Genomic DNA, 25,298 nt, shown 5'->3' with positions numbered 1-25,298 from the left:
CCGCCACACTTTAATAGCGGGCCGACCGGTCCGCTGGAAAAGTGAACAGAAGATGAAAACCCAAACAGTCTGATTAAATAAAAGTCGGTACTTACCTTTATTAACAAAGATACAGAAACACAGTAGTGAACTCCGTGTCTACAGATTTCTGTCTAGTTCGAGTCGGAGCGGCTAGGTCAGCGTCGGCTGACGACAAACAACAACTCTGCTGCGATGAACACACAACTGACTAGCAAGTACACAAATCGGTGGCGAGTATACAACTGAGCGGCGAATACAGAACTGTCCTAGCGCTCGCGACTCCAGCGCTTAAGAAGCCAGAAGCCAGCGGCGGCGCGCGCAGACTTGCGGCGATTTCCCGTATCGCTGGCGCTGCTTATGCGGACGGCGTCCAGACTTTGATGCTGCCAACCTTTTGGCAGCGGGCTCGGTTGGCATTACTGGCTAGGATATAACAGTTACCTTCATTGTCTCGGATGTTATTGAATTTAGCATATGTGAAAATTCAGGAGTAAGTAAGAAACGTGTGTGTGTGTGTGTGTGTGTGTGTGTGTGTGTGTGTGTGTGTGTCTATATATATATATTATTATTGGTGTTTTGCCCTTAAAGAGCGCATTTGGACTAAACTACATGGCCAGTTCCTTTTGCTGCCTTCCTTGCTGCCCAAACTTCCCTCATTCGCTCGCTGTGTTTCTGTTTCCGGTCCTCTGTCCATGCTTCTTGTCGGCTTCGTGTCTTCAGCTTCATCTTGATTGCCTTTTTGGTTGCCCATATTTCTTTCATCTTCTGGCTGTGATCTTGCTTTCGTTCCTCGGTCCATTTTATGCCTGTTCGTTTGTCGCATTGTATCTCATGTAGTTTACTTTTCTTAATGATGTTTCTGAACTTTATTCTGTCGTTTATTGTGTCTGCTGTTATGTTGAGCTGGTTCATGTCGTTTTCTACCTCTGCCACCCATTTGTTGTTTCTAGTGGTTACCCAGTCAAAGATCTGTTTGGTCAGCCTGTGTGATGGCATTCTGTATAGGTGTCCATAGAATTGTAGTCTGCGTTTTCTAATCTTTTCTGTGATTGTCTCCATATGTTTGTACAGTTCCTCTGTAGGTTTCTTGATCCATATTCCATTGTTGTTAGTTGCGCCAAATATTTTCCTAAGTATTTTCCGTTCTACTTTTTCTAATTGTCTGATACGTGTATGCCCTCGGATTAGTGTGGTCTCTGCTGCATATAGTGCCTCGGGGAGCACCACCGTGTCGTAATGGCGTAATTTGGCTTTTTGTGAGATAGACTTCTTGTTGTAATGATTCCACACTACTTTGTATGCCTTGTCCAGTTTAGTCTTTCTTTCTTCATTTGAGTCTCTGTTATGTCCACTCATTTGTAGTGTTTCACCGAGGTATTTGAAGTTTGCTGTTTTGTAAATCGTGCCATACTTTGTGTTCAGAGATGAGAGTTTCTTTGTGCTCATAAACTGTGTCTTTTCGTAAGAGATCTGTAGTCCAGTTTTGGAAGCGATTTCGTGCAGTTTTTCAATAGCGTCTTTTGTTTCCTTTATACCTTTCGTGACAATCGCCAAATCATCTGCAAAAGCCAGGCATTTAATCTGTAGGTTTCCTAAGGTTATCCCCTGTTGTGATGTTTCCCATTCTTTTATGACCTTATCTAACACCAGATTGAAAAGGAGAGGTGAGAGGCCATCGCCTTGTCGGACACCTGTGCGAATTTCGAAGGGCTCTGATAGTTCCCCACAGAACTTTACTTTGGAGGTCGTGTTGGTTAAAGTTTGCTCTATGATAGCTCGTGTTTTGTTGTCTACTTTGTATTCTGCTAGAATTTTGAAGAGAGTTTTCCGGTCGATAGAGTCGTACACCTTTTTTAAGTCAACAAAGGTAATGATCAGGTTCTGTTTGTGTTGTAAAATCATTTTCAGGTTCCAAATTTGTTCCGCACAAGACCGCCCTTTACGGAAGCCTGCTTGGTATTCCCCAATCAAGTGGTCGGTTTGGCATTCTAGTCTGTTCAGTAAAGCTTTAGAGAGGATCTTGTATGTGACCGGTAGTAGGGATATTCCTCTGTAGTTGTTCGGGTTAGTCTTGTCACCTTTTTTGTGTAGTGGGTGTATCAGGGCAGTTTTCCAGTCGTCAGGAATTTTCATGGTTTTCCAGATGTCTTCCAAGATCCTGTGGATGTCTTTGGTGAGTTCTGGGTCTTGTAACTTCCAGATTTCCGCGATGATGCCATCTTCTCCTGGTGCTCTACGATTCTTGAGTGACTTTATTATTTCTTTAACTTCTTCTAGAGTTGGAGGTTCACTATCTGGATTGTATGTGCTCGTTTCTGTCATCATTTCTTCCATGGGGGGGTCCGTGTTGAGCAGTTTTTCAAAGTACTTTGCCAGAATGTCACAATTGTTTTTGGTATTGGTTTCTAGGGTTCCATCCGGTCTTCTGAAGCACAAGTTGGGTGGTTGATATCCAGTCATATTTTCTCTGAACGTTCTGTAGAAGTTTCTTTTATTGTTCTTCATGAAGTCCGATTCGATCTCTGTCAGTCGCCGTTTGTCATACTGTCGTTTTTCACTGCGAATGATTTTGCTTGATTGCTTCTGTGTTTTCAAGAAGTTCATCCAATTCTCTTGGGATTTATGGCAACTAAATTTTTTCCATGCACTGATTCGTTGGTCAATAGCTTGGTCACATGTGTGGTTCCACCAACGGTGTTTCCGTGTTCGTGGTGCTTGTGCTAGTTTCATGGCCTCTCGGATTCTTCGTGAAAGTTGTGTCCAGTCTGTCGTTTTCTCCATTTTAATTTTGTGTAATATTTGTGTCTGGTTTAAAGTAACGTATTCTGGATCTGGTCTAACAATTTTGTTCTTCTGGAGCTTTTTCTTGGGCAAAAGACGAATCCTGATCTGTAGTAGGTGGTGGTCTGAGTCGAAGTAGCCTTTACGGGTGTCTATGTTCAAAATTTCTTTTTGTGAGTCTTTCTGCAATATTACGTGGTCGATTTGTAGTTCTTGCTTTCCGCTGGGGAATTTCCATGTGGTAAGTTTTCGTGTTGGTTTCTTGAATTTTGTTGACATAATGGCGAGGTCGTGGCTTTTGCAAAAGTCTATCAGATGTTTTCCGTTTTTGTTGGTGTCCTTGTGTGGAGTATGTTTTCCTGTGATATGTCTGTATATCTTTTCTTTTCCGAGTTTGGCGTTGAAGTCTCCCAGTATTATTTTGACTCTATGTGGAGGAATTTTTCTGATAGTTTCTTCCATTGTCGTCCAGAAGTCATCAATTTCGTCCGGGTTTTTCCTGTTGTAGTCATTAGTTGGTGCATGTGCGTTGATTATTGTGTAGGATTTATTGGCTGATTTCACTGTGATGGTGCTGATTCTTTCGTTTGGTGACGAAAAGTCGATTATGCTGTCCGTGATGGACCTGTGTACTGCAAATCCTGTGCCAAAAAGCCTTATGTTTTTCAGTTGTCTCGATGGTTTTCCTTTGTATATTCTGAAATTCTCCGTGTTGAAATGGTCTTCGTCTGTGAATCGTGTTTCTTGCAGTGCACATATTTTGATTTGAAATTTTTCGAGTGTGTCTGTCAGTTGTTTCATCTTTCCTGTCTTCATCAGTGTGTTCACGTTGAGTGTGCCGATGTAGTGTTTGCGTTTGGTCTTGAGGGAGTTTGAGAAGCTCCGATTCTTCTCATGATGTCCGTGAGCCCCCGGAATCCGATGCTCACGACAATCCCAGTCTATTGACTGGGGCCCGGGGTAATGAGATTTTTCTCGTTGTACCATCATGATGTTTAGTAGTTGGATGTATGGCATGCTGCCGAGTACAACCTGACTTTCCAGATCAGGAGGTTGGTTGAGGCCGCCACTGACATGTGGAGCAGACGCCTTTTGTAGCCGCCCACTGTGGGAACAGACGCTACTAGTAGTTTTGGTCCGCCCCGAGTATTTCATTTCCTCGGTACCACCTATATCTAGGAGGCATTCCCCTATCCGCCACCTGGGGAGGCGCTCGGTTGCGGGTCTACTAACCGCCCCGAGCTATATATATATATATATATATCGACCTGCCAGCGCTTTTGTTCGGTAAGTCTCATCATCTTTCTTTTTTTATATATATATATATATAAAAAAAGAAAGATGATGAGACTTACCAAACAAAAGCGCTGGCAGGTCGATAGACACACAAACAAACACAAACATACACACAAAATTCTAGCTTTCGCAACCAACGGTTGCCTCGTCAGGAAAGAGGGAAGGAGAGGGAAAGACAAAAGGATTTGGGTTTTAAGGGAGAGGGTAAGGAGTCATTCCAATCCCGGGAGCGGAAAGACTTACCTTAGGGGGAAAAAAGGACAGGTATACACTCGCACACACACACATATCCATCCGCATATACACAGACACAAGCAGACATTTGTAAAGGCAAAGAGTTCGGCCAGATATGTCAGTCGGGGCGGAAGTACAGAGGCAAAGATGATGTTGAAAGACAGGTGAGGTATGAGCGGCGACAAATTGAAATTAGAAATTAGCGGAGATTGAGGCCTGGCGGATAGCGAGAAGAGAGGATATGCTGAAGGGCAAGTTCCCATCTCCGGAGTTCAGACAGGTTGGTGTTAGTGGGAAGTATCCAGATAACCCGGACGGTGTAACACTGTGCCAAGATGTGCTGGCCGTGCACCAAGGCATGTTTAGCCACAGGCTGATCCTCATTACCAACAAACACTGTCTGCCTTTGTCCATTCATGCGAATGGACAGTTTGTTGCTGGTCATTCCCACATAGAACGCTTCACAGTGTAGGCAGGTCAGTTGGTAAATCACGTGGGTGCTTTCACACGTGGCTCTGCCTTTGATCGTGTACACCTTCCGGGTTACAGGACTGGAATAGGTGGTGATGGGAGGGTGCATGGGACAGGTTTTACACCGGGGGCGGTTACAGGGGTAGGAGCCAGAGGGTAGGGAAGGTGGTTTGGGGATTTCATAGGGATGAACTAAGAGGTTACGAAGGTTAGGTGGACGGCGGAAAGACACTCTTGGTGGAGTGGGGAGAATTTCATGAAGGATGGATCTCATCTCAGGGCAGGATTTGAGGAAGTCGTATCCCTGCTGGAGAGCCACATTCAGAATCTGATCCAGTACTGGAAAGTATCCTGTCACAAGTGGGGCACTTTTGGAGCTCTTCTGTGGAAGGTTCCGGGTTTGAGGAGATGAGGAAGTGGCTCTGGTTATTTGCTTCTGTACCAGGTCGGGAGGGTAGTTACGGGATGCAAAAGCTGTTTTCAGGTTGTTGGTGTAATGGTTCAAGGATTCCGGACTGGAGCAGATTCGTTTGCCAGGGAAGGGACCGTTTGATGTGGAATGGGTGGCAGCTGTCATAATGGAGGTACTGTTGCTTGTTGGTGGGTTTAATGTGGACGGACGTGTGAAGCTGGCCATTGGACAGGTGGAGGTCAATGTCAAGGAAAGTGGCATGGGATTTAGAGTAGGACCAGGTGAATCTGATGGAACCAAAGGAGTTGAGGTTGGAGAGGAAATTCTGGAGTTCTTCTTCACTGTGAGTCCAGATCATGAAAATGTCATCAATAAATCTGTACCAAACTTTGGGTTGGCAGGCCTGGGTAACCAAGAAGGCTTCCTCTAAGCGACCCATGAATAGGTTGGCGTACGAGGGGGCCATCCTGGTACCCATGGCTGTTCCCTTTAATTGTTGGTATGTCTGGCCTTCAAAAGTGAAGAAGTTGTGGGTCAGGATGAAGCTGGCTAAGGTAATGAGGAAAGAGGTTTTAGGTAGGGTGGCAGGTGATCGGCGTGAAAGGAAGTGCTCCATCGCAGCGAGGCCCTGGACATGCGGAATATTTGAGTATAAGGAAGTGGCATCAATGGTTACAATGATGGTTTCCGGGGGTAACAGACTGGGTAGGGATTCCAGGCATTCGAGAAAGTGGTTGGTGTCTTTGATGAAGGATGGGAGACTGCATGTAGTGGGTTGAAGGTGTTGATCTACGTAGGCAGAGATGCATTCTGTGGGGGCTTGGTAACCAGCTACAATGGGACGGCCGGGATGATTGGGTTTGTGAATTTTAGGAAGAAGGTAGGGGTGCGGGGTGTTTGTGGGGTCAGGAGGTTGATGGAGTCAGGTGAAAGGTTTTGTAGGGGGTCTAAGGTTCTGAGGATTCCTTGAAGCTCCGCCTGGACATCAGGAATGGGATTACCTTGGCAAACTTTGTAAGTAGTGTTGTCTGAAAGCTGACGCAGTCCCTCAGCCACATACTCCCAACGATCAAGTACCACAGTCGTGGAACCCTTGTCCGCCGGAAGAATGACGATGGATTGGTGAGCCTTCAGATCACGGATAGCCTGGGCTTCAGCAGTGGTGATGTTGGGAGTAGGATTAACGTTTTTTAAGAAGGATTGAGAGGCAAGGCTGGAAGTCAGAAATTCCTGGAAGGTTAGGAGAGGGTGATTTTGAGGAAGAGGAGGTGGGTCCCGCTGTGACGGAGGACGGAACTGTTCCAGGCATGGTTCAATTTGGATAGTGTCTTGGGGAGTTGGATCATTAGGAGTAGGATTAGGATCATTTTTACTCCTAATGATCCAACTCCCCAAGACACTATCCAAATTGAACCATGCCTGGAACAGTTCCGTCCTCCGTCACAGCGGGACCCACCTCCTCTTCCTCAAAATCACCCTCTCCTAACCTTCCAGGAATTTCTGACTTCCAGCCTTGCCTCTCAATCCTTCTTAAAAAACGTTAATCCTACTCCCAACATCACCACTGCTGAAGCCCAGGCTATCCGTGATCTGAAGGCTGACCAATCCATCATCATTCTTCTGGCGAACAAGGGTTCCACGACTGTGGTACTTGATCGTTGGGAGTATGTGGCTGAGGGACTGCGTCAGCTTTCAGACAACACTACTTACAAAGTTTGCCAAGGTAATCCCATTCCTGATGTCCAGGCAGAGCTTCAAGGAATCCTCAGAACCTTAGGCCCCCTACAAAACCTTTCACCTGACTCCATCAACCTCCTGACCCCACAAACACCCCGCACCCCTACCTTCTTCCTAAAATTCACAAACCCAATCATCCCGGCCGTCCCATTGTAGCTGGTTACCAAGCCCCCACAGAATGCATCTCTGCCTACGTAGATCAACACCTTCAACCCACTACATGCAGTCTCCCATCCTTCATCAAAGACACCAACCACTTTCTCGAATGCCTGGAATCCCTACCCAGTCTGTTACCCCCGGAAACCATCATTGTAACCATTGATGCCACTTCCTTATACTCAAATATTCCGCATGTCCAGGGCCTCGCTGCGATGGAGCACTTCCTTTCACGCCGATCACCTGCCACCCTACCTAAAACCTCTTTCCTCATTACCTTAGCCAGCTTCATCCTGACCCACAATTTCTTCACTTTTGAAGGCCAGACCTACCAACAATTAAAGGGAACAGCCATGGGTACCAGGATGGCCCCCTAGTACGCCAACCTATTCATGGGTCGCTTAGAGGAAGCTTTCTTAGTTACCCAGGCCTGCCAACCCAAAGTTTGGTACAGATTTATTGATGACATTTTCATGATCTGGACTCACAGTGAAGAAGAACTCCAGAATTTCCTCTCCAACCTCAACTCCTTTGGTTCCATCAGATTCACCTGGTCCTACTCCAAATCCCATGCCCCTTTCCTTGATGTTGACCTTCACCTGTCCAATGGCCAGCTTCACACGTCCGTCCACATTAAACCCACCAACAAGCAACAGTACCTCCATTACGACAGCTGCCACCCATTCCACATCAAACGGTCCCTTCCCTACAGCCTAGGTCTTCGTGGCAAACGAATCTGCTCCAGTCCGGAATCCTTGAACCATTACACCAACAACCTGAAAACAGCTTTTGCATCCCGTAACTACCCTCCCGACCTGGTACAGAAGCAAATAACCAGAGCCACTTCCTCATCTCCTCAAACCCGGAACCTTCCACAGAAGAAGCCCAAAAGTGCCCCACTTGTGACAGGATACTTTCCAGTACTGGATCAGATTCTGAATGTGGCTCTCCAGCAGGGATACGACTTCCTCAAATCCTGCCCTGAAATGAGATCCATCCTTCATGAAATCCTCCCCACTCCACCTAGAGTGTCTTTCCGCTGTCCACCTAACCTTCGTAACCTCTTAGTTCATCCCTATGAAATCCCCAAACCACCTTCCATACCCTCTGGCTCCTACCCTTGTAACCGCCCCCGGTGTAAAACCTGTCCCATGCACCCTCCCACCACCACCTATTCCAGTCCTGTAACCTGGAAGGTGTACACGATCAAAGGCAGAGCCACATGTGAAAGCACCCACGTGATTTACCAACTGACCTGCCTACACTGTGAAGCGTTCTATGTGGGAATGACCAGCAACAAACTGTCCATTCGCATGAATGGACACAGGCAGACAGTGTTTGTGGGTAATGAGGATCACCCTGTGGCTAAACATGCCTTGGTGCACGGCCAGCACATATTGGCACAGTGTTACACCGTCCGGGTTATCTGGATACTTCCCACTAACACCAACCTGTCAGAACTCCGGAGATGGGAACTTGCCCTTCAGCATATCCTCTCTTTCCCCTATCCGCCAGTCCTCAATCTCCGCTAATTTCTAATTTCAATTTGCCGCCGCTCATACCTCACCTGTCTTTCAACAACATCTCTGCTTTGCCTCTGTACTTCCGCCTCGACTGACATCTCTGCCCCCAAACTCTTTGCCTTTACAAATGTCTGCTTGTGTCTGTGTATGTGCGGATGGATATGTGTGTGTGTGTGCGCGAGTGTATACCTGTCCTTTTTTCCCCCTAAGGTAAGTCTTCCCGCTCCCGGGATTGGAATGACTCGTTACCCTCTCCCTTAAAACCCAAATCCTTTTGTCTTTCCCTCTCCTTCCCTCTTTCCTGACGAGGCAACCGTTGGTTGCGAAAGCTAGAATTTTGTGTGTATGTTTGTGTTTGTTTGTGTGTCTATCGACCTGCCAGCGCTTTTGTTCGGTAAGTCTCATCATCTTTCTTTTTAGATATATTTTTCTTACGTGGAATGTTTCCTTCTATATATATATATATACAGGCCTCCATAGATGACACTGCAAACACCATTTTGAAGATGCAAATTTTGTAAAAGAATTTTAAAATGCTGTACCGCTGTAACAGTTCTAGATATTTTGTTAGAGTTTTTTTATTTGAAAGATAATTGCTTTATGATTACAATGGTATCCCCCGTTTGGATGTGTCTGCCAAAGTTCTTTTACTGTTGCCTTTTAAATTTTTTTTTTATAATTTACAGACTTTTTTTTTTCAAAAGTGCTAATCCAGAAAGATTTTTTTCCTGTTGATTAGTACCATGTGTAGTACTATATTCTCTGTAAAGGAGAGCTTCCACTTTTAATTTGGGCAGGTTTTATGTATTTATTTATTTTTAAAAAAACGAAACAGACTTTGTTCAGGTTGGGAATAAGTGTTCTCATTTGAAGACTCTGTGTCAAAGTGAAGATGTTTCTAGTGACAACTTTTTGTGATCTAAATGTTTTGACAGAATAATAACAGTGATAGTATCTGAACAAGGTGAAGCCTCCTGTAGTGCAGATGGTGCAGACTTTGCATCAATATAGGAAGAATTAAATACTCTGAATCAGTGAACTACAGAGGTATGTGTTAGTCGTGTTAAGAAACCGTGGTCAGTGAAGTTGAGTCATAAGCTCTGTGCGCCAAGAAAGCGTAGATAAATTACAATAGCTATGGATTAATACTCTACAGCAAAACTGACCACACTCTTCAAAGTAGAAATTCCATCTTCAGAAGAAAATGAACCAAAGCACTCTTGCACCTCTTGCCAGGAATTTTTCACAAATATTAATTCAGCTGTTGAATATTGTACATCCTACAGTGAAAAGATGCAAGTTTTAACTATTATTCCAGAGACATTTTTGAAGAAACCAATTTTGAACCACATTCCATCAGTATCAACGTACCTGGTAGACAAATCAAGAAATGTGAGGTCTGTAAAAGGCATTTTTGGAAGACCAGATCCCTGTTATGGGCATGCTGTAGAAGCAACTCAAGTTCAAATAGTGTAGTCATTTTATATGGAAGATAAATGGAACTGTTCTCATCAGAGTGTCAACAAAAAAGACACTATAACTGTAACAGTTGAAGGTCAAAAAGTTCTGAAAGTGAAGAGGTACATGACTCGCAGTATTAAAGAAACTTTTGCAGTTTATAAGAGCAACTATACAACTTCACATATTGGAAAATCAAAATTTTAAGCACTACGACCTAAGTGAGTAGTTCTACACCCACCTAGAGATGTCTGTTTATGTGTGTAATGTGTGAATTTTGACTTTGTGTGGTAACTTGGAATAACTTACTGGAGCTTGTGACACATGACACCTTAGTTGGGCATGTGAAGTCATTAGTAGTCTGTGATGTAAAGTGAGAGACTTGTTTGTTTCGAGAATGTGGTTACTGCCCTGGAAAGGGAGGACTGTCTTTACAGAAGACATAGCAGATAACTCTTGAGAAATTACATATGAGGCACGGGAGGAAAATTAACTAATTAAGAAAACTGTTGCCTTTTGACAGTTACATTGATGAACTCTGTTAATGGTCAGTGAAAGCAGTAACACACCAGCGTCTGAAGAAATTGCAGCAACAACACAGTTCAGAAGTGAAAGGATGTTTACAGGCTGAAGAACTATGTTTAGTGCTTCACTGTAATTTTGCTGAGAACTGGTCTGTAATTCTCCCATAAGAAGTACAAGGGTATCATTGGAGTAATGGCCAGGTTTCAATTTTTACAGGAGTGACATATTTTCAAAACAAGACCACAAGAGTTGCAGTTATAAGTGATGACACAGGACATGACTCAGCACATGCTTTGCTAGCAATCCACAAAATTCCTCAGTTGCAAACAGGGGCAGAGTAGATCATCATTATTTCTGATGGCGCTCCTAATCATTTTAAAAATCATTACCAGCTGTTTGAATTAAGTCGTTTGTGCCAACTGACTGGGTATACAGAACTACTGGTCACAGGAAGGGGCCATGTGATGGTGTAGGAAGCTTGCTGAAGCACCATGCTACAAAACATAACCTTTCCAGACCAGATACAGCTGCAATAAAGAGTGCTGAGGATTTTATGAGAGTCATGAAATCTTACACATCCACAGCCCTCATTCTTTTGTCCAAAGAGGAAATCGAAGAATTCCGTGAGCAGAAAAAAGAAGAATGCTCCAAACAAACTACTACTGTGGAAGGAATGCAGAAGACACATTTTTGGACTCCAAAGTGATGGGCGAACTCATATTGCAAGCACTTTAAAGAGCAAGAAAGAAGAAATTTTATTCGTTCGGCCAACACCCCAGGAACAGCTGGATAATATTCAGATTCACAATCTGAGAAGGGGGATGTTTGTGGCATGTGTGTATGACTGTGACTGGTGGATTGCAGAAATTATAGACACCAGTTATGAGCTGAATGAAATTGTAGTGAACTTTATGCTACCCCATGGACCAGCTGCTGGATATAGGTTTCCAGCTGAAGGACAGCAACAATGCCACCAGTGCTCGCTTCCTGTTCATAATATTTTGAATATTGTAAGTGCTGCAGTTCCTATTGGTTCAACAGGAAGGCATTACTCTATATCAGAGGATGATATTGAAGCAGTGAAACACATTTTTAGTTCATTGAATGGCTAATTTCAGTTCAAAACAGAGTGCACAGAAGTTGTATAAATTGAAACCTTTAAGCCTTTGAACCCTTCACAGGCATTTTGGAGCTGCTTAAAATGCTTGAAAAATGAGTCTCTTACTCATCTTTCAACACTAAAATTATGTTAAATAAGGCTACATTTTGATTTTTATGAGCCTGTTATGTGATAATATAATAGGTTTTATGTATGGCAAAACTTAAAATTGTTTATAAAACCCGTTCAGCCTAAAAGTGGAAGCTCTCTTTTTCAGGGAATGTAGAACTACATGGTACTAATCAAAAAAATTTTTCTATAAATTATATTAAAAAAGTTCAGAATGCTATAGGCTAGTAAAAAAACTTTGACAGAGAAGTCCAAATGGTGATTTCTTTGTAGTCATAAAGCAATTATCTTAAAAAAAAAGGTATGTGCAGCGTCATCTTTGGAGGGCTGTATCTTGGAGCAGAAATTTTTTTGGAGAAAACAAAAAAATATATGTTCCTTACTTAGTCCTTCATTTGTGTTGTTGTTGTTGTTGTTGTTGTTGTTGTTGTCTTCCGTCCTGAGACTGGTTTGATGCAGCTCTTCATGCTACTCTATCCTGTGCAAGCTTCATCATCTCCCAGTACGTACTGCAGCCTACATCCTTTTGAATATGCATAGTGTATTCATCTCTTAGTCTCTCTCTATGATTTTTATCCCTCATGTTGCCCTCCAATACTAAATTGGTGATCCCTTGATGCCTCAGAACATGTCCTACCAATCGATCCCTTCTTCTAGTCAAGTTTTGCCACAAACTCCTCTTCTCCCGAATCTTATTCAATACCTTGTCATTAGTTATGTGATCTACCCATCTAATCTTCAGCATTCTTCTGTAGCACCACATTTCGAAAGCTTCTATTCTCTTCTTGTCCAAATTATTAATCGTCCATGTTTCACTTCCATACATGGCATACAAATACTTACAGAAACTACACTCCTGGAAATTGAAATAAGAACACCGTGAATTCATTGTCCCAGGAAGGGGAAACTTTATTGACACATTCCTGGGGTCAGATACATCACATGATCACACTGACAGAACCACAGGCACATAGACACAGGCAACAGAGCATGCACAATTTCGGCACTAGTACAGTGTATATCCACCTTTCGCAGCAATGCAGGCTGCTATTCTCCCATGGAGACGATCGTAGAGATGCTGGATGTAGTCCTGTGGAACGGCTTGCCATGCCATTTCCACCTGGCGCCTCAGTTGGACCAGCGTTCTTGCTGGACGTGCAGACCGCGTGAGACGACGCTTCATCCAGTCCCAAACATGCTCAATGGGGGACAGATCCGGAGATCTTGCTGGCCAGGGTAGTTGACTTACACCTTCTAGAGCACGTTGGGTGGCACGGGATACATGTGGACGTGCATTGTCCTGTTGGAACAGCAAGTTCCCTTGCCGGTCTAGGAATGGTAGAACGATGGGTTCGATGACGGTTTGGATGTACCGTGCACTATTCAGTGTCCCCTTGACGATCACCAGTGGTGTACAGCCAGTGTAGGAGATCGCACCCCACACCATGATGCCGGGTGTTGGCCCTGTGTGCCTCGGTCGTATGCAGTCCTGATTGTGGCGCTCACCTGCACAGCGCCAAACACGCATACGACCATCATTGGCACCAAGGCAGAAGCGACTCTCATCGCTGAAGACGACACGTCTCCATTCGTCCCTCCATTCACGCCTGTCGCGACACCACTGGAGGCGGGCTGCACGGTGTTGGGGCGTGAGCGGAAGACGACCTAACGGTGTGCGGGACCGTAGCCCAGCTTCATGGAGACGGTTGCAAATGGTCCTCGCCGATACCCCAGGAGCAACAGTGTCACTAATTTGCTGCGAAGTGGCGGTGCGGTCCCCTACGGCACTGCGTAGGATCCTACGGTCTTGGCGTGCATCCGTGCGTCGCTGCGGTCCGGTCCCAGGTCGACGGGCACGTGCACCTTCCGCCGACCACTGGCGACAACATTGATGTACTGTGGAGACCTCACGCCCCACGTGTTGAGCAATTCGGCGGTACGTCCACCCGGCCTCCCGCATGCCCACTATACGCCCTCGCTCAAAGTCCGTCAACTGCACATACAGTTCACGTTCACGCTGTCGCGGCATGCTACCAGTGTTAAAGACTGCGATGGAACTCCGTATGCCACGGCAAACTGGCTGACACTGACGGCGGCAGTGCACAAATGCTGCGCAGCTAGTGCCATTTGACGGCCAACACCGCGGTTCCTGGTGTGTCCGCTGTGCCGTGCGTGTGATCATTGCTTGTACAGCCCTCTCGCAGTGTCCGGAGCAAGTATGGTGGGTCTGACACACCGGTGTCAATGTGTTCTTTTTTCCATTTCCAGGAGTGTACTTCCTGACACTTAAATCTGTACTCGATATTAACAAATTTCTCTTCTTCAGAAACGCTTTCCTTGCCATTGCCAGTCTACATTTTATATCCTCTCTACTTCGACCATCATCAGTTATTTTGCTCCCCAAATAGCAAAACTCCTTTACTACTTTAAGTGTCTCATTTCCTAATCTAATTCCCTCAGCATCACCTCACTTAATTCGACTACATTCCATTATCCTCGTTTTGCTTTTGTTGATGTTCATCTTATATCCTCCCTTCAAGATACTGTCCAGTTTGTTCAACTGCTCTTCCAAGTCCTTTGCTGTCTCTGACAGAATTACAATGTCGTCGGCGAACCTCAAAGTTTTTATTTCTTCTCCATGGATTTTAATACCTACTCCAAATTTTTCTTTTGTTTCCTTCACTGCTTGCTCAATATACAGATTGAATAATATCGGGGAGAGGCTACAACCCTGTCTGACTCCTTCATTTTAACATATGCTAAAACCAATAACATCTGAGACTATGAAGGTAAGATTTTTTCCTAGCCTGCCTGAATTGATATGGACTATGCCATTGTGTCTTTCCACTGGTGTACGTAACATATGACTGGAATCTCTTTGGATTTTCTGCCCAATTTTGAGAGCGAGTTTCATATTAAAAGCATCTAGTATTGAAGTTTGCAGTGCATTTCGAACTTCTATCAAACTTCTCGAATTGTGAGGGTTTTACATTCTTTTAAATTTCACATGCATTTTCATTGCTTCTGCAACAGAGTTCTGACCTGTTTTGTGTACAGTGGAGGATCTGTACCATCTTTTATTAATTTATTTGCGGTGGTTAGTGTGATTGGTAAGTGATTTAATGATTCAATTTAAACTACACAACTAAGATACTGTACTATCCGCTGGAATATCTGTGTTCGATTTTGCTTTCTCATGCTAATTACCCACACACAAAGTTTCCGCTTTGTCACCTTATATGACAAAACATGCTGTCTTTCCTCATAAGCAGATCTCTCCTTATAATAGACTGGAACATTGCGATCACTGCTCACTATTGGGCTGTGTGCACGTTATGGCATTGCAGGCCTACATTGTGGTAAGGAAAGGATGTAAATGGAGCAGAGACAAATGGGGAATTATTGTAATAACAATTCTGGATGCAAATGGCGAAATCCACTGATATCGATGGCTTTAATGGTGGAAGCTGTTTACGGCCCAGTGCCTGGGAACAAGCATATTAGAAATGGTGAAGTTGGTCACACATGTGCTGATGTCGTGAGCATCTATGGGAAGTGATTGGAGGACAGTGAAGCCACAAGTAAATGACAAGATGTGGAGGTCGGAAGCTTGCCTGCTCTGTTAAGCAGGATAGGCAGTATTTTGTGGCAGATCTGATGACAGAGTGCAGTGCTAATTCAGGCACAAGTTCTGCAGAATAAACTGTTGAACACAGATTGTTGAATGTGGGGCTCCATACCAAATGACCCCTCCTTGCACATTCCTTTGTCGATATAATTACAACAGCCAATTACTAGGCTATTGCAGTGTGCACATGATTATCAAGATTAGATCACAGTTGGGTGAAAGACATTTCTTGTTACACCCTGTCGAGGGTTGTGTCTGGGTACGCTGTCATCTGGACAAACAGCTGCTCGAAATGTGCACTGCACCGTGGATTTGGACCAATGGGACAGCATTGTGCTGTAGGGAATATTTACTTGGATTCTATTGGACTTGTGTTAGTAATAAAAGCCACTGTAACAACTGTGGACCACAAGAACATTGTTGCAGACCATCTGCATCCGTTTGTGCCCAACGTTTTCCCCAACGACGACGGCTTCTTCCAGTGGGATAATGGTCATGAGGCCAGATGCATGCTATTGTGGTTTGAGGAGCTTAACAGTGAAATGCTGTTAATTAGTCTGTCACAAGATTCCCCCATTTTGAACCAAATGGAACACATCTATTGGGTACCAGCTACACACACACACACACACACACACACATACACACACTCACACACACACAAGCAACCAGTCTGTAATTTATGAGAATTTTGTGGCCTGTGCCATGTTGGAGACACCGTTTTTCGAAATAGAGATGCAATTTGAGAGATACTTATGTATGAGCTCATTCAGTTTGCACTATATTGTTTTAAGTACTAAATTTTGTCTGTTTTCACGTAGTGTTGTCACCTTCTAAATTGTAAAAAAAGTAATTGTTATTCCTGTTTTGTTTTCACAGAGTCAATTGAAGGTGATGATGGCAAAATTTTTACTGAAGAAATTAAGAAATTAGAAGAAAGTAGTTGTGTAGAAGACCAAGTTCAAATACTGAAAAAGGTAGGTGCAATGATAAAGGCAAAAGCTAGATATTACCGGTATTTACTTATTTATTCAATCAGGGATCATCTCACAGTGCCATAGCATTTGTCATAATAATACAGAGAAAATAAGCAGAACACATAAGTATGCTTTGATGAGGAATGGTCGACTGTGACCTTCGTGAGGGAAATGTCATGGTGTTTGCTTGAAATGATGTGGGAAAATGTAAATCAGAATTGCTGGGCAGAGCAAATTCCATCCTCCTAAATATGAGGTTGGAGTTTTAACAACTGCACTGCTTCATTTGGTTGGTCCATGTTGTGGTTGAAGTCTAGACCAGGCCTAGTGGCAGTTGCAGCAGTGCTTATCTGCTGCTCATAAGTTGGCGCCGTGTCAGTTACACATAGCCAATAGGATGATTCTGTAACATAACTGATGAGAGGTGAACAGAGGCAATGTATTTTTATTTGCTTAACTTCACACTACCTGCAATTTTCCTTGTGGGTGTGAACCTTTCACCACCTTGGCTTCACGAAGCAACCCATGTTAATCTTGGCCTTCATTCGCTTCCTAAGGACACTACGCCAGCCCCACTCTATCGCCTTCAGTTTCGAGACCTTCACATGGAACTTCGCGATAGTACCTTTGTATACACTGATGGCTCTCGGACTGACCGTGGGGTTGGGTGTGCCTTCGCCATTGGCACCCATGTCTTTCGATATTGGCTTCTGGCACACTGCTCAGTATTTACAGCCAAGCTCTTTGCCCTGTATCAGGCGACGGAGTACATCCCGCCACACAGAATTTTCAACTGGGTCCTCTGCTCAGAGTCGCGCAGCGCCCTTCAAAATCTGTGCGCGTACACCGCCCATCCCTTAGTGTAGCAGGTGCAGGAAAACTGTCACTTGCTCACTCTTGGTGGAGTCAGTGTGATGTTTATGTGGTCATGTTGGTTTGCCAGGAAATGAGGCTGCTGATGCTGCTGCCAAGGCTGCAATCCTTGTAACTCAGCCCGCTAGTTTCTATATTCCCTCTGATGATCTCTGTGTTGCCATCTGTCAGGTGGTGGTGTCCCTTTAGCATCTCCAATGGTCCTCCCTTCACGGGAATAAGCTGCGGCTTATTAAGCCTCTCCCAGCCATTTGGATGACCTCCCCTCGGCCCTCCCAGCCTTTTTAGCCATCGTCATTTGATAAGTGGCGCTACACAATCACTTTGTGCACATTGGGCTCAAGTTTTAATTGTCCGCCAGTTCCTAACGAAATGCCCATTTTTTAACCGTTTACGTTCCTGCTTGGGTTTGCCGCCTGAGTTATCGGCCGTTTAGCAAATGACGCACGAGCTATCGACCCCCTTTTACTTTTTACCTGCTAAAGCAATATGGCAAAGGCCATTAAATTTTTAGTTTTGGACCAACATTTCTGTATGGTGTCTTTTTTAGCCTTTTCTCCACGTGCCTATTTTTAGCTGTCTTCTCTTATGTCAATTGGGACTGATGTATAGTCGTTTTTTAACTTCTCTCTGTCTTCGTGTTCTATAATTTTGACTTGGGTGCATACGATCTAAGTCGTTTTTAGCACCCTAAAGCAAAACCAAACCAAATTGCTGCCTCAGCCATGAATCCTCACTCCTCCGATACCTGGGGATTTCTGAAATTTCATCCGAACAAACTACCAGCAATAGCTGTTTGTATACACAGGGTGAACATTAATGAAACCAACAAACTGGAGGGACAGATTCCTAACTGGAAATGGAGAAAAATAGGTCCTATGAACATGTGTCTGGAAATGGACTGTGTGCTTGAAACAACAACAAATCATCCCGGAACAAAGTACGGAGCTGCATCGCATCCATGTCACAACAAATTTTCAGAGTGGCCTCCATGGGATTGCAGGTGACAGGAATAGTAGTGGTTGTTGTACAGCATACACATAATCATACTTTGGCTTACACCATGTTGTCAGGCTACTTGCCAGGAGCTTGTACGAGGGTTCATCTCAGTATTGTGCGGAACACCTGGTCCTCCAGATTTGATGCACACACAGTCCACCGCCTCCCTGCGTGACCATCTGTCTGAAAGGACCCATGATCACACAGATGCCCAAAAAGGTCTTGAAATGTTGTGTGTTGTGGCTGGTGTCTGCGTGGGTACGTGTTTTGGTATAGCCTTGCTGCCTCTTGTCCATTTCCATCTGCTTGGCCATACACAAACACCATCTTGGCTTGTTCGCGTCATGAATACCAGACCATTCTGCTGAATACAGTATGCTGCGTCAATCACACTGCCTGCAACACAAGGAACACACGGCATGTGGTCAGAGGAACTTTCATTCATCAGCGCCAGTACTATGGAAACGATGCATTTCTGGGCACATGTTCATAGGATCTTTTTTCCTCCATTTACAGTCAGGAGTCCTTCTCTGCAGGTTGTTGGTTTTGTTAATGTTCACCCAGTAGAATTGTCCTCTAGTTAATTACTTGAAATAACTTTGAATGTAATTGTTCCTAGCTTGATTATATGTTACTCTAACATCATATGTGGTAGTACCTACGACAGATATTTGCAAATTTGCACCTCAAGAGATGCTAGCATAGTACCTTGTTGCAAATCACAATTCTTGTTTCTCCCTTTGATTTTTTTGTCAGTAAATGAAACACAAAACAGTATCCTAGAAATTAGCACTGAAAACTATTAGTTCCTTCTTTGGATAGGGACAGGTTGGGTACTTCTACATCTGTCTGTGATTCTCCATTCATGATAAATTGCTGCTTCCTTCCTACCTAGAAAACACCTAGATAACTAATTTTATTTGATAGTCGGTATGACAGAATATGTTGCTGTGGTACTGGAACAAATGTTTTTGTAAATTAAGAAATATTGCTTCTGTCAGACAGCGTTTATCGATGACTTTCACGTTGTCGCATGAGAAAAATGCGAGTCGGGTTTTGCATGACTGATATTTGCTAAATCCATGCTGGTATGTATGGAGGTGTTCATTCTATTAGACGTACCATCTGTAGGAACTCTAAAAACTCTTGACCAACACTAGTTTCAGTGTAGCTGCCTATCCTGCTATAATACTTTTTTGCCTCTGCAGAGCAAATTGCATTTTCATCTGGAAATGATAAGGAGCAGGCACAAGTTCTTTAGGAAACCTGGGTTGTCATAAACATGTTTACTGTGCAGATCGGTGTTCCAAAATACATACTACTCTGTCAAATCTACAAACATCCTAGTGGAAATAGGTAATAGACTCCACAATATTAAAACTGAAGAACAGACAATGGCACCTGTCACAGTTTCATTGAGCCTGAGCAGCTGACTGTTAGATTGCATTTCCTGACTTTTCAGGTGAGGTCATTTATAACTCCAGTCTTCTTCAGCCACTTTCATTTAGTGCACGCTTCTTTTGTTTAGAAACTACTGTACAAACCATTTCCCTGAAAACAAGAAATAATAGCTAACATGTTTAAAAACTTTTCCAGTCCATGTACAATGTTGATATAGATTAACATTAAATAATTAATAATAATAATAATAATAATAATAACAGTAATAATAATGTAATCAAATCAAGACAGTTGCATACTTGAAACCCTTTTGTGAGACTTTGAACCAACTCAGGGAGAAAAAAATGGCATAGAGACTTTGTCTACAGAAACTTAGGGTACAATAATAATCGATCAATAACTGAGTTATTTCAGTATGCAAGTCCCTTCCCATTTATGTTCTACACATTGCTAGCTCTATGATTGTTTTGCCTACTGTCTTAAAAAAAGTTGTGCCTTGTGGCTTGCCGTGTATGCTACTGAAATACTACTTCCTGCAGATGGTAACGTTAAGGGACGCACTAAAAAAATTGAAGACAAAAATAAAAACACCTGTGAAACCAGAACCTTCAAAGAATTGTGACTTTCCCTACAGCTCCACACTACAATGATTTTTTCCAACAATTCTTAAACCTGATGCCAGTGAAAGGAAAAAGGGTGCAATGAACTTCTGGTCCCGCTCATGATTTTGTCAAATTGGTCCACATACATTGTTATTGACCCTGTAACTGGATTGTTTGGCAGCAGATGAAATATTTCTTATTAGTAATTGATTCAGTAACATTCTTTTCACAACCACTACATTTTTTAGTATTTTTTTTTTCCTGCCTCTAAATTTCGCTGTCACATGAAGTGTTAAACAAATGTGAAATTGCATCTTTGTTTCTTAAGTGATATTTTTACTGCATTTTCAGGTATGTGATAAGTACTTGAAGAAGGAATGGAAACAAGACAAAATAACATTGCTGCTTGTGAAATTACTCTCTTACATATATCTGCGGGCAGAACCGAAGAATCCCGTGAAAAATGCCGCTTTGAGGTGAGGCCACACCAGATAGTTTCTATGATAGGATTAATTTTTATTGCTCTTTAAAAAAGTTAATCTGTGCAATAAATGCTACACCTGCAAGTTTTACTATTCTGTTTCACACTTATCATAGTCTGAAGTGGCATTTAGAAATTAAGTCATTCTTCAAAAATTTGAAGTTCTGGAATGGCAAATTTAGGCCAGCTAAGCTTTAGGCATAATTTTGTTTACATTGTTAGTACATATATTGGAATAAAAAAAGAAGGGAACACTTTCTCGATACACTGCAACTATTAGTTTTTTATATAGATATTCACAAATTGTTTTTTTGCTTTGTAGGCTATTAATTAGGTGACAACTGAATGTTATGGCCTCAGATAAAATGACATGCAGCTTAAGGACTCAGTAGTGATGCAGATTTATTTATTTATTCATAAATACTGCAAGGTACTCCATATCTGCAACCTCAGTAGTCATTGGACATGATGAGAGAGCAGAATGGGGCGCTCCGCGATACTCACGGACTTTGAACATTGTCAGGTGATTGGGTGTCGCTTGTGTCATATGTCTGTACACGAGATTTACACACTCCTAAACATCCCTAGGTCCACTGTTTCCAATGTGAAGCGGAAATGTGAAGGGACATCTGCAGCACAAAAGCGTACAGGCTGACCTCGTCTGTTGGCTGACAGATACTGCCGACAGTTGAAGAGGGTCGTAATGTGTAATAGGCAGACGTCTATCCAGACCATCACACAGGAATTCCAAACTGCATTAGGATCCACTGCAAGTACTATGACAGTTAGACGGAAGGTGAGAAAACTTGGATTTCGTGATCGAGCGGATACTCATGAACCACACATCAAGCTGGTAAATGACAAACGACACCTCGCTTGGCATAAGGAGCATAAACATTGGATGATTGAATAGCGGTAAAACATTGTGTGGAGTGACGAATCACGGTACACAATTTGGTGATCCGATGGTAGGGTGTGGGTGTGGTGAATGCCCAGTGAAAATCATCTGTCAATGTGTGTAGTGCCAACAATAAAATTCGGAGGCAGTGGTGTTATGGTGTTGTCGCATTTTTCATGGAGGAGGCTTGCTCCACTTGTTGTTTTGTGTGGCACTAACACAGCACAGACCTACATTGATGTTTTAAGCACCTTTTTGCTTCCTAGTATTGAAGAGCAATTCAGGGATGGTGATCGCATCTTTCAACATGATTGAGCACCTGTTCATAATGCACGGATTGTGGCCGAGTGGTTATGTGACAATAACTTCCCTGTAATGGACTGGCGTACACAGAGTTCTGACCTGAATCCTATAGAAAGGGATGTTTTGGAACGCCGATATCATGCCAGGCCTCACCGACCGACATTGATACCTATCCTCAGTGCAGCGCTCCATAAAGAATGGTCTGCCATTCCCCAAGAAACCTTCCAGCACCTGATTGAACATATGCCTGTGAGAGTGGAAGCTGTCATCAAGGCTAAGGATGGGCCAACACCCTGTTGAATTCCAGCTTTAGTGATGGAGGGCGCCATGAACTTGTAAGTCATTTTGAGCCAGGTGTCTGGATACTTTTGATCTCATAGTGTATTTATCGCCTATCTTATTTGCACCATAAATTATCTGCCACTCTTGTTCTTTAATGGGGATTAAAATAGTCTGTGTCACTGAGCTAACGTTTCTTAATAGTTTGTAACTGTATTTAACATGTGCCTGTGCATAAATTCGTGTTAGTGTTAAAATTTGAGCATCAACATCTGAAAGGCCATTTACCCTTTTGGTAATTAAGAATAACCAAAAATATTGTCTATAGCTATGCCACTGTTCCCCTGCACTCTGGTTGGAAAGAATGCAGTCTGCATCAGATCATATGAATTTAGGAGATCTTCCAGCATTCTTTTCCTTCCACAGTCACTTAGAAAATTAATGTTCATGTTAATACACACAGCTAAATTTTAGTACATTCTATAAAATGAACCAAGAACTCTTTGTAGCGTGAACACTTAGGGGATGTATAGATAACTGTTATTAAAACTGTAATTTCACTAAATTGAACTGTTCCTGCACAGTATTCAGTGATCTGTTCATTGCAGTGCTTTGGTGTGTCAGTGGATTCAAAAGGAATGCCATTTTTCATGTACCTGGCCATTCCCCACTCGGCGAAGAGCTCGTTGAAAAATAGCCAGTTAATCTGTATCCTGATGTAGGAAGTCTTTGAATTGTTGCATTGTCCAAGTGGTGCTTTGGTAACACCAGTAATGTTGGACTCAACAACAACAACAACAACAACAACAACAACAAGCAATTCACTAACTTCATCTCTAATATATCTTATACTTTGAAGAAATATGCTAATTTCTGGATTACTTAGATACCTGACCTATTTTTGAAGGTGGTTCCTTTGTTAGAGAGACTTCCCTAAAGCAGGGTACCAATCAGCTTATGTCAATCCAAAAAACATGCAGCTCTAACACCAATTACTACAGGAAGTTTCCCACAAGTGATCCCCCACTCCTCACTGCACTGTCACCTATAAGCTTCGCCAACCTCCCCTTCCCATACCTATCAAGGTCCAGGCCACACCTAGAGAAGCCCGATCTATCAATAAATTCAATTGGAACCACTGGAATGTGAGCCAAACCCTCCGTCATCAGTACCTTCTCGAGCCCCATATTAATATGCCTAACAGCTGTATTAAGATGAGGCCAGTCATGACACTGAAACAGCTGCCCAAGGCATGCATTTGTGTCACTAGTTGGAATAGCTATATCTTCCAAGTCACCACCTATGTCATCCTCCCTGACCATTTCTATCCTATTCCCAGTCCTACCCATAACCTGATCCTCTTTTTTGAAGTTCCTGTGTAACTCACCTATGGTATCAGTCACCTGAGTCAACCCTACACTAGGCTTTGCAATGCTGATGACCTGGTTCTCACTCCCTAACACTTCCTACAACTATTGACCCACATCTGAACTTCCTCCTTTCTATTTGAATTCAAAACTGACTTAGGGCTCTTAACTGTTGCAGTCTGCTGTCTGCTTTCTATCTCTACAGATACAAGAGACTCATCTCCTTTAAACTCTCACAGTTGGTCAAATATTTTGGTGATACACAAAGTGCATCTGTCTGAATATATCCTTCTCCAAGCAGCCTTTTTACCACATAGAGATACCTTATAAAGGATAATGTTTGTTATATCTTAAAAATGAAGTTGAGTTCCAGTATCATAGTATACTTTCCGCACATGAGCATTGAAGCATTTCAGGTTGACTTCGGCTGCATTGTGGTACATTATACTTCACCTCATGCATGAAACACTCAAATAAGTTGCCACCTGAACACTCCTTTTATATACAATGAATGTTGCTTACTAAATATTTGGTCACCATTAAGTATTATTAATCAGGGTCCATTTAGTCTGTCACCCAAATGTGTGTGCCTTCTCCCTCCAACCTAGCTCAGGCTTTGCCTCCTTGCAAGCTGCAGGTAAAGCTACAGAAAATTAGCTTCTCGTTTTCATTTACTCCACCATATCAGTAAGAAATTAGATGCAATTCACCTTCTTTTATTATCTTCAAAATTACAATTCAGTACATGATAAATTAGGACAGCTACCAACTCATATACTGCCTCTATGTATTACGTACATAACAGATCTGATATTCAACTTGATAATTAACTAAACAATACATTTATTATCTTTGACATTTTAAGTTCTTAGATGTTATGGAGCTGTTTCTTCCACATCATCCGCCCCATGGAACTCCTATCTCCACCTCAGCAGGTAGGGTTGTGTGACTTCTACCCACTTCTGTACAGTCCATGGATCGTTAGCTCTGGTATCAGCACCTACGAATTTCATTAAAGGAAGTTTGAAAGAAGAACACAATTTTTATTTTATTTTCATTCACCATCACACACAACTGTTTACATTATCAGTTCCCGCTTCAGGTAGATCTCAAAATAGTATGAAACTCAAGGCAGCAAATGCAAACTATGTGGATGAAGAGATACTTGCACTTCAACTCTTCCTTGCAAATTTTTTGTGTTGCATTGAGCACAGGTACCAAGACTTCAGACTTTTTTATATTCTTCATCAAGTGTGATTCCGAGCTCTTCTCAGTTTTGTACATTATCTGCACACTTAATTTTTATTATTCTTCAGTAGCACCACGTCACGTGCACGGGCCACATACGACTGTGCACATGACGAGTCAGGTCACGTAACAGTGTATTTGACAGTGAGGTGATGGTTACAGGGCGCTGCAGGGCATACCCGATGGCATCCACCTGAACTTCCTATCGTCCGGCCTGCGCGATACCCTGCAGGCGGAGCTCGAAAGCCCGGTGCAGGTGGGTCGACTTGCCGCCTGTCTGCTGGCTGCCCTGGAGAACTTCCCGTCTGCCGTCGAGGGCCGCACACTCGCCACCACTGCCACTTTCCTCGCCACTGCACTACACCTCTGTGTCACCGAATTAGGGTGAGAGCTCCGTGCT

At 43.2% G+C, this 25,298-nt stretch overlaps 1 protein-coding gene across 1 annotated transcript in view; it reads left to right on the top strand.

Annotated features, from left to right (window-relative positions):
- Nucleotides 1-25,298, top strand: part of LOC126106118 (thyroid adenoma-associated protein homolog) — a 230,947-nt gene that overhangs the window by 3,726 nt on the left and 201,923 nt on the right. Inside the window, 3 exon segments of the mRNA XM_049912364.1 lie at nucleotides 16,350-16,447; nucleotides 20,674-20,798; nucleotides 25,061-25,282. Of these exon segments, the coding sequence (XP_049768321.1) occupies nucleotides 16,350-16,447; nucleotides 20,674-20,798; nucleotides 25,061-25,282 (445 nt within the window).

The sequence above is a fragment of the Schistocerca cancellata genome, chromosome 10 (genome assembly GCF_023864275.1).
Source record: "Schistocerca cancellata isolate TAMUIC-IGC-003103 chromosome 10, iqSchCanc2.1, whole genome shotgun sequence".
NCBI lineage: Eukaryota > Metazoa > Arthropoda > Insecta > Orthoptera > Acrididae > Schistocerca > Schistocerca cancellata.
The sequence above is the reverse complement of the archived record's forward strand: the minus strand, read 5'-3'. Positions and strand labels throughout refer to the sequence as shown.